Source organism: Zophobas morio, unplaced genomic scaffold (genome assembly GCF_036711695.1).
Source record: "Zophobas morio isolate AGI-343-1 ecotype UQ-CSIRO unplaced genomic scaffold, CSIRO_AGI_Zmor_V1 ptg000017l, whole genome shotgun sequence".
Lineage (NCBI taxonomy): Eukaryota > Metazoa > Arthropoda > Insecta > Coleoptera > Tenebrionidae > Zophobas > Zophobas morio.
The window spans coordinates 12,073,068-12,082,825 of NW_026972122.1; the positions used below are offsets into that span (position 1 = coordinate 12,073,068).

At 37.0% G+C, this 9,758-nt stretch overlaps 1 protein-coding gene across 1 annotated transcript; it reads right to left on the reverse strand.

Moving 5' to 3' along the window:
• Positions 1-205: 205 nt before the first annotated feature.
• On the reverse strand, positions 206-3,888 carry LOC135129928 (52 kDa repressor of the inhibitor of the protein kinase-like). The gene is made up of 2 exons (XM_064057197.1): positions 3,495-3,888; positions 206-2,396 (listed from the first exon to the last, which is right to left on the reverse strand). The coding sequence occupies exon 2, from the start codon at positions 2,255-2,257 to the stop codon at positions 206-208; it is 2,052 nt and encodes a 683-aa protein (XP_063913267.1). The 5' UTR covers positions 2,258-2,396; positions 3,495-3,888.
• Positions 3,889-9,758: the final 5,870 nt, after the last annotated feature.

Consider the following 9,758-nt stretch of genomic DNA (forward strand, 5'->3'; position numbering starts at 1 on the left):
TGGGTGTATCGGAAGATACACAGAAAAAAAAAATTACTGGAGACAAGATCTCGTAAAAAATGTCAGCAGTTTGCCAAGGGGTCAAGGGCGGATACAGATTTTTTTTCTGGGAGGGGCACAAGGGTGAGCCGGGCAAGGAGTATCTTCATAGACTTTTTGGGATTAATTGTAAAATAAAAACATACAATACTTAATAGAAATATAATTACATGTAACTTAATGACAGTTTCCTTTTATGTTTTCTGCTGAAGATATCAAGGACTTCTTCAGCGTTCATCGTGGATGCAATGTCTTGATGGATTTGCATTAAAGCCAATCCATTCAAACGATCTTCGGTCATTCTGCTCCGAAGATATGTCTTCAGTCTGCGTAAGGTGGAGAAAGATCGCTCGGCAGTGCTTGTTGTCACAGGAAACGTGCACAACAATTGACACAGGGTCCTAATATTTGGCAGCGCCATTGCTCTTTTATAGGCCTCTGCTGGAGAATTTGGAAGATTTTCTCTCATGTGTTGCCAAATTTGTAGCTCTCCCTTCAAAGCTAAAAAACAAGGAAGGTCACCTTTGTACAGTTCGGCACCTTGCAAAACATCATCTACATCTTCGTCACTGAAGTTATGCGACAGCAACTTTTGTAATTGTCCGATTCTTTGCAACTGAGTTCTAGGGAATCTAGAGGACATTTCTTTTAACAAATAATCCAGAAAAGGAATGTACACCGATACTCGGTAATACTCTTCAACGGATTGAGTCTGGATGTTGGGTCTGTTTGTTTGGCGGTTGGTTACTCTGCGGACCGTGATTTCTGTCCCAATTTCATTTGCCAGGCCCTCAACCTGATTGAAAAGTTTTTTAAATGCATCCGTGTTAGTTTCACGCTTCGTTTGGAGACTGGCTGTGGTCGTATCGAGAAGCTTTATTGCAGAAAGTATGTCAATTTCAGTGGCTTGTAATGATCGAGATAAAGGGAGTGTGATTCCCAAAATATCAGCGAGAATGACCAAGCTTACAAGAAATTCCGACGAAGTTATGGCATGAAGCAGCGAAAATGCAGTTGCAGCACGTTTGTCCCCTTTATCGGCCATTTTTTGCAAAATTACAGGAAGACACGGCAAGATGTCCAAAAATGTCAAAACCGCTTCATGTCTTTCCACCCATCTGGTCTCACACATTTTCTTTAAAGTATTTTGTTTTTCCTTGGGCAGATGAGCTTGCATTTCTTCTTTGAGGAGATGTATTCGTCCAGCTGACTCACGGAAAAAGGTTGCTACGGTTGAAATAACCCCCACAGCATTTCTTATGCTAGGTACGGTGCAGGCTGTACTGATGGCCAAGTTGAGCCGGTGGCTTGCACAATGGGTATAAAAAGCTAAAGGCTCAACATTGGATACACATGCCTGAACACCTTTTATTTTACCGCTCATATTGGCTCCTCCATCGTATGCTTGACCCCGGCACAATGTAATATCTAGGTTCAGGTTTTCCAACGCCTGTAAAATATGCTGAGCAATGTTTTCACCAGTAAGATGCACAACTTCGACAAACTTAAGAAAGTCTTCTTGGATTTCACATGTAACTACATCGAAATAGCGAATACAAATGGACAGTTGCTCACTAATAGAAACATCTGTGGTCTCATCAGCTATAATAGTAAAATATTTAGATTTTTCTATTTTGTTTACTATTTTGTTTGTGATTAATTCCCCACAGCTATCTATCAAATCATTTTGTGTCGACTTGCTAATGTAGGAAGCATTTTTCGCACAATTTTTTACGTGATCGAGCAGTATCTCATCTCCAGCATCGATTCGGAATTTCAACAATGCTCTAAAGTTGCCTTCTCCAGAAGAACTTTCCGATTCTAAATCACCGTCATCCCTATGTCCTCTTACTGGTATGTTTTGCATTCCACATAATATGACTGTTTTTATAATGGGTATGAGTTTTTTACGATTCTCTTCAATAATTTTTCTTTCCTGAGATCTCATTTGGACAACAACGTCCATTGACTTTCCTTCCATCACCATCAAGAAATTTTGAGATATTACCATATTAGCTTGGTGGTATTTCGTGTTCTCGTGGTGTGTGATTGTTTCAATAGCTTTTTTATATGTTTTCAGTGGTTCCGTCACCAACTTCCCTAGCTTCACATCATTTGTGCCCGCTTCACGCCGTCCAAAAATAATGCACACTTTGCACAGTCCGCCACCAGCAATTTTGCTGTATGATAGCCATTCATGTCCCTTTAACCAGCTCATTTGAAAAGACCGTTTTTTTTGCCCTCGCGAACCAATGGAAATTTAAAGTCTGTTGTAGGTTGCCAAGCATTTTTCAACCACTGGTATTTTTCTTCATCTGTAAGAACGTTTGAACTGTCCTGGTTGCTAAGTAGTTTACCTATAAATATAAAAATAAAATAAAAAAATTAATTAAGACAGAATCAAACAAGTAAATAAATAAGATAAGATAAGATCTGGCGCGAAAAAGTTCGGGAAAATCTTAAAACAATTTTGAATTTAAATTTTATTTTTCAACCCTATCGTAACATAAAATTATTATTAATTTTAAAAAATCTCTTTAAAATTCTCAAACATTTTTGGTGGTTTAGGCACTTTTCAACAAAAATTTACCTCGCACAAACTTCATTATTCTGCGCAATGCATGTATAATCTTCTGTTCATAACTCACTGCCCAAAATCACAATATTTACGTAAAAGGACAGAAAAGAGAAAATATATATCTTTTTTTATAAAATGGACGTTACATTTTTTGTGAGATTTAACATTACTAAAAGATCAGCCCTCGATTCTCCTTTGATAACCATTTCATAAAACCCAACACAATTGGGGCCCATCACCCACCCACCCTCCATCACGCAATGAGTGATTTGTGACGGTTTTATTGCCGTAAAAACCCAAGCCTGCTTCACTTGTGAAACCGGACATGCCATCCCTTTGTCGGCAGTTATTCTTATTAGTGTGAAAGGAAGTAATACTTTCCACTCTATGAAATATTTTTATTTACCAAATTTTGTATCGACGGCTGTCCAAATTTATTATCCTACATACGAATTTTTGTTGAAACTGCCTACAAACTTGTATGACTATTGAGCCATTGAGGCACAATTATATTTAGAGTAAATTCATGTTAAAATCTGTTATCAGTAATAAGAAGGTATTGCCCATTTAAATTTCTTCTTAAAATAAACGCTTTTTAGTGAAAAGTACGCCATATTGGATCCGCCGTTTTAATTAATTGAATTCTGACTACTAATTCGTGATCAGTGACTTTTAAAATGGGTTTTCACCAGTTTTTGTAAATATTGAAACATATGTATCGACTTTTGGTAAGTTTTTTTTTAGATTTTGACCCACTGTGCTACGTACCAAATCTAGCTTGATTGGCCCAGTAAATTGAATTACTCAAAGTTTTATAGAAATGAAATCGGTGTTTTATCGATGCAAAATGGTAAGTGATCGATCAGCCGATACCTACCTATATCACGTTCTTGAAACATGTAACTAATAGAGGCTGATGTAGTTGCGGCCAGCGAGGATGCTGAAGCAACACCAACACCAGTTGACTCTTCAGGTTGCGTGGGCCGAAGGGTTTCATCAGAGCTTTCATTCTCTACATCGTCAATTTTTCGTTTTTTTGTAAAGAAACATGTTATGCTCTTCTGTCTTTTTTTGTTTTCGTCACTCATTATAGTATCACTTCACGTCTTCACTACAATCACTGAACTACAAAATAAAGTTTATTTATAGTACACAGAGCACAAGACAAGGGCACAATCGCTGTAAACTGGTACGGTTATCTGACGGTTAGACGCTGGACCAACCTCCGCCCACGCGTTTTATTCTTATTATTCTAACGTAATTACGTAATTATTCTGGAAGTTCTGGGGGGGGCACGTGCCCCCGTGCCCCCCCCCCCTGAATCCGCCCTTGCAAGGGGTGATTACGTTGTCGATGTTGATCAACAAGCGGAATACGCTGGAATGTTACCTGAAAATATTGCACCAGTTAGTAAACCGTCGTTAGATACCACCCGACAACAATATTACTCAAGATTTGGTTCCACTCCTGTTTAGAAAAATCTATGGTACTATAGTAGTATTCAGTACTGAAGATTGTTATAAAAGTTTGTTGTTTATTTTTCTCAAAATTCGCCATGTTAAAGTTATTTACATTTTTAGTTTTCCAAAATTATAACTTTTCTCACTTATTTATTATTTAAATAAAAGATGAACACGTATAACATGTTCATTTTATTCGTAAATTACAAGTACACTTTGTCTAATCAAAATAATTGGCATCTTCTCCTTGCGTTGGTATAAATCCAGTGTAATTATTGTCAGCTTCGGGGTATTCTTCTCTAATTTTTTGGATAACACATGAAGGAATGATTTTTCGATTGTTTACCTAAAGGGACCCACCCATTTATCCAATAAACAAATTGCTTATAAGCAATGTGTCGCCATAAATTATTTGTGGTCTCTTTCAGTCTTTCTTTCTCGTAGGAAGAGGCATGCAATAACAAATGATAACGAGCAGCCGTGAGAGTGTCAATATTCAGGACAACTTTTTCAAAAGATGAATGTAACGTAATGCAATCACAGCTACCCATAACAGTGCAAATTTGTTCGAAATCGTTGCAACAAATACTCTCCATATCCGTCTGCATTTGGACACAAAAACCGCAACTGCACCACAGCAGATGTCCTGTTCTTCCTTTAAATTTGTCTATATCTCTCGGATTCTTCTTCTCCAGATTTGTTTGGGAATATCGGGGCTCAAATGAGTAAGGACAAACACCTTCGATTTTAAGAACTTTGTCAATAATGTTGGCTGTTCGTATCGCGCCCGTATAATGCGACCGCAGCAGCTAGTCTGGTGTGTAACAGATGACGTCACGCGAGATTTTAAAATCTCTGTATTGAAATATTCTTCCTTTTGTTCTTTTGCTTTAGGTGTCCCAGGACTTGCACATAAACACTTACATTTTTTACAAGACGTTTATTGTGTTCTTGGTGGACGTTTACACGTAACTTACCATCTATTCTTATAACTATATTAGGCGAGTTGATGGCTACAACAACAAATGGTCCTTTAAATAGAGGATCCATTTTCTTACCCCCTTCATTTTTTAATAATACTTCTCTCCCACTTTATAATCTACCACTACAGTTCTATCATAATTAAGTTTTCTCTTATGTTTAGTACTATTTAACAAATTTTCTCTAGCGTCGTTACATGCTTGTTGCAAACGATACTTTAACTCGATTGGATAGTTATCGAAATTATATAAAGGATCTCTTTTATTGGAGATATTTGACGGAATGTTGCAAGTCTTGCCGAAAACTAGTTCGAACGGTGTGTATTGCGTTTCTATGTGAACAGTGTTATTATAAGCGAAACACCAGAATGGCACCCAAGAGCTCCATGTGTCAGGATGTTTGGCTATTTGCAATCTAAGATAAGCCCCTAAACATTTGTGAGAATTTTAGAGAGCTCCAAGTGTCTCGTATGATATGCGGTAGAATGTAATTTCTTAATTTTTAGAAGTTTACAAATTTCTCCTAGTGTTGAAGTTAAAAATTCGGTACCCTGATCAGTGACCAATTCATTTGGAATACCGTACCGTACAACGAAATTTTTTATAAACGAGTCAGCTACCGTTATTGCCTCTTTGTTAGGAATGGGATATGCCTCTATGAATTTGCTTAATTCACACTGTAATGTCAGAATATATCGATTGTCTACAACATCCGGATCTAATGGTCCTACCAAATCCAAATAAATTTTTTGAAATGCAGATATTGCAGTTGTAGTGATTGTTAGCGGTTCGATATTCGGTCGAAAATGTTTGAATCTTTGGCAATCGTCACATTTTTTGACAAAACTTTCTATATCTTTCCGTAAGCCTACCCAAAAATAGTACCGTTTTATGTTATTATACATGCGGTTAATACCTGCATGACCTCTAGTTGGTAAAATGTGAAAGTCATTTAATACCAATTGCTTTGTGTCTTTATCGGTTATACGTTGGACATTTTTAACCCTGCGTTAGTCGCGCTTAAAATGTTTTTACCAGTGGTCGCGCGGGAGTGTTTTGCTCACACCTGATTTTTTTGAACCAAAATTAGTTTCAGTAAAAAAAACGAGTGCAGAACAACATTTTATTGAACAGAAAAACCATGAACACAAACGAGAATAAAAAATAAACATATTGTAGCTACCTGTAAAAACAAATTATTCTGAATCGGCATTAATACTGTTATAGCATCTAATAACGCATACAGTTTTTTGTGTTCCCCACAGACGGGCGAATCACATTGTTCCATATCGCATTTACTTTTTGTTTGTCTATTTTTCTTGCGAGGACAAAAACTGCAAAAGACATTTTCACCAGTTCTCACAACTTGCGTTTTTGTAATTCCTAGTTGTTTCCTAATCGAAGTTTTGATTTGAGCAGGTACATTTCTTTCTAGCCGCTTCATCTGCTGCGACTTTACTAAATCCATGGCTAATGTTCTGAGATAAACTCGTCGTTTTATTATCCGGTTTATATTCTCTTGATAAATTAATTGACTGTTTATCCCTCCAATGTTTAGAGGCGAAAAAAATACAGTGATAGTTGTTATCTATAAAATTAAAAATAAAAACAATTATACCTGAAGCTGAACTGAACTGAAATATTCACGTTTTCACATTTGCCGTGAAATATTTGCAGGTTATGTTGACACAAATCTAAAAACTTTACGAGGTGAGCGCCACAAATTCTCGGCCTACCTAGGAAAGAAACGTGTTGCGAAAAAATTAAATATTTATTTTTCAACATAATCTCCATTAACTTCAATACATTTAAGACAACGCTTAACTAACAACTCTATCCCTTTTAAAAAATAATTTGTATCCTTATCCCGAAAATGATGCAGTACTGCCGACTGCACCTCTTCATCCGTCGTAAAACGTTTTCCCCGACAGTCTTTTTTCAACTTGGAAAACAGATAATAATCGCTCGGAGCTAAGTCTGGGCTGTAGGGTGGGTGATCAAGTTGTTCGAAGCCACAGTCCCTTATAGCAGCTTGAGCAACCCATGCGGTGTGCACTGGCGCATTGTCATGAAGCAAGCGAACACCTCTTGTTAATTTTCCTGGTCGTTTTTCCCGAATACTTGCTCGTAATTCATGCAGTAAGGAAGCATAATATGTGGCGTTTACAGTAGTATTCCGTTCTTTAAAATCAATCAACAATATGCCTTCACAGTTATGAGTTATACAAATTATCAGCCGCATAATCGCAAATATATCAGGCCGAGAATAATTGGCGCTTACCTCGTATATCAACATTGATGGTCGCACAGTGAGAATGGTGCTCACCTAGAATACAATCATTCGAGAAACAAATTGCAAAAAAGAACGTAATACAATAAAATTAATGAATCAACAACCAAAATAATTAAAAAACTCAAAAAGTAAGCTACTAAAAAGTTCGAAAAAATTTAATGAAAAATATTAGGACTGTTAACAAAAATTAAAACGATGTGAGGGAATCGCTCATAGCGCGACCAACGCAGGGTTAAGTACAGAAATTTTTATATTTAACTGTTTTATTTTATTAATCATTTTTATAACTTCATTTAATAGGGGCGCGCTTCCCTTATTTTTTATTATAACAATTTCCGGAATTCCATACTCATTGCAGATATATTCCAGGTCTCTCAACGACTCAACTAGTGACGACGTTGATCGAGGGTCCTGATTGAAATAAATTTGTTGCAACTCTTTTACATATATGTAGCTACCTTTCTTAACATAATAATTTAAAATATCATTAAATGTTGATTGGGAAATTAGTATCAACTCAGCTGAATCAGTTGGGCGTTTCAGCAACTCCACCACGCCAGGGTGATCAAGCCTGTCGTGACGAACGTCGTTAATACTTTTAACTTCATTTTCCGTAATTTTTGACTTTGACCGGGTTATTACGTTCATAGTTCCTTCTACTTGAGCACTCATGGTCTTTAGCTCATCGGAAGTTATTTCGATACGGGACAAAGCATCCGCCGCTACGTTTTGCTTACCTTTAACATATTTTATCACGAAATCGTACTCTTCCAAAACTAAACGGAATTTTGTGATTCGATTTGATTTATTGCCCATGCCAAACAAATAAATGAGTGGCCAGTGGTCTGTAAAAATTGTAAATTTCCGATCATATAAATAAGGACGAAAATGCTTCACGGCCCATAAATTGCTAGCAACTCTTTTTCTATTGTGCAATAATTTTTTTCGCTCTTGTTTAATGCACGACTCGCAAATGCGACTGGCTTGTCATCTCCGTTTGACAAAACGGCGCCTAAAGCCAATCCTGACGCGTCAGTTTTTAAAATGAAAGAGTTTTCAGGTGTAAAGTTCGGATGCTGTAGGACAGGCGGGTTTGTTAGTGCATTTTTTAATTTCTCAAAACTAGTTTCGCACTCTTTGGTCCAATTAAATCGAACATATTTTTTGGTTAAATTATTAAGTGGTGCCGCGATTTGAGCAAAATTTTTTATATAACGCCGATAATAGTTTGCTAACGCAACAAAACGTTTGGTGTCATTTGCGTCTTTAGGTGTTGGATATTGTTGGACGGCTTCTATTTTTGCTGGATCAGGAGAAATGCCATCAGCTGTAATTAAAGACTGTGCACGAAAAAAATTGGCCACATAAAAAAATCAATAACCAGAAAATACTTAATATTATGTTATCAACACTATCGTCAACAATTAACATAAACAATTCTTTATAACATGCTAATGCCAGCATATAAATTATTTTAATCCATATCCGAACTTTCTCACTTTACTTCTGACGCTTCTCATCAAGTTACATACAGTAGTCGAGCCAAGAGCGGCAGACGCTTTATTGAACTCTTTTTCGAAGTCAGATAAGCTTGTGGGTTGTTTTTGGCTTTTTTTTAACTTCTGTTTCACAAGCGCCCAATATTTTTCTATTGGTCTTAGTTCAGGACAGTTAGGTGGGTTTTTGTCTTTCGGGACGAAATTTATTCCATTTCTCTGGTACCATTCAAGAACAGTTCTGGCGTAATGACATGTGGCCAAATCGGGCCAAAACAAAGGAGGAGTGTTGTGTGACCTGATAAGTGGCATCAATCTTTTTTTGACGCATTCTTCCAGGTAAATTTCTTGGTTTACACTTCCTTTAGTGACGAAAGTCTTGCTGGTTTTGCCACATGTGCAGATGGCTTGCCAAACCAAAAATTTACCGGCAAATTTTGACATCTTTTGTTGTTTAAAATCCTTATCAACATCAAATTTATTAATGCACGTAAAAATATTTTGTCCCGGAAGCTGCTTGAAGTCACTTTTCACAAAGGTCTCATCGTCCATAATCACACATTCAAATTTTGTGAGAATAGTGTTCGGGTTTCGGTTTTACCTACCAACCGCAACCCTTGTCAACAAGCGTCCCCAACTTTCTCTTCTACCTGCAATGTATCGCTTCCGATTTTAACAACTTTGTACATAGACTCCGAACTGTCAACAACAAGTAAATACAGTGTTACACAGCACATGTTTGTGTTTCATTTATATCAATCTTTTTGGTACGTATGTATGAGTAACAATCATACATCCAACATTGGTCCTTCGAGCCGGATCTCTCCACATGTGTGATCCAGTGCTGTGAATTCAACAATAAAACGCGGTGGTGCCATTTTTCGACGCCTGTATCGGGAGACGTGATCTACC

Coding starts and splice junctions, on each gene's coding strand:
- LOC135129928 (XM_064057197.1), bottom strand. CDS start 2,257: ATGAGCTGGTTAAAGGGACATGAATGGCTATCATACAGCAAAATTGCT.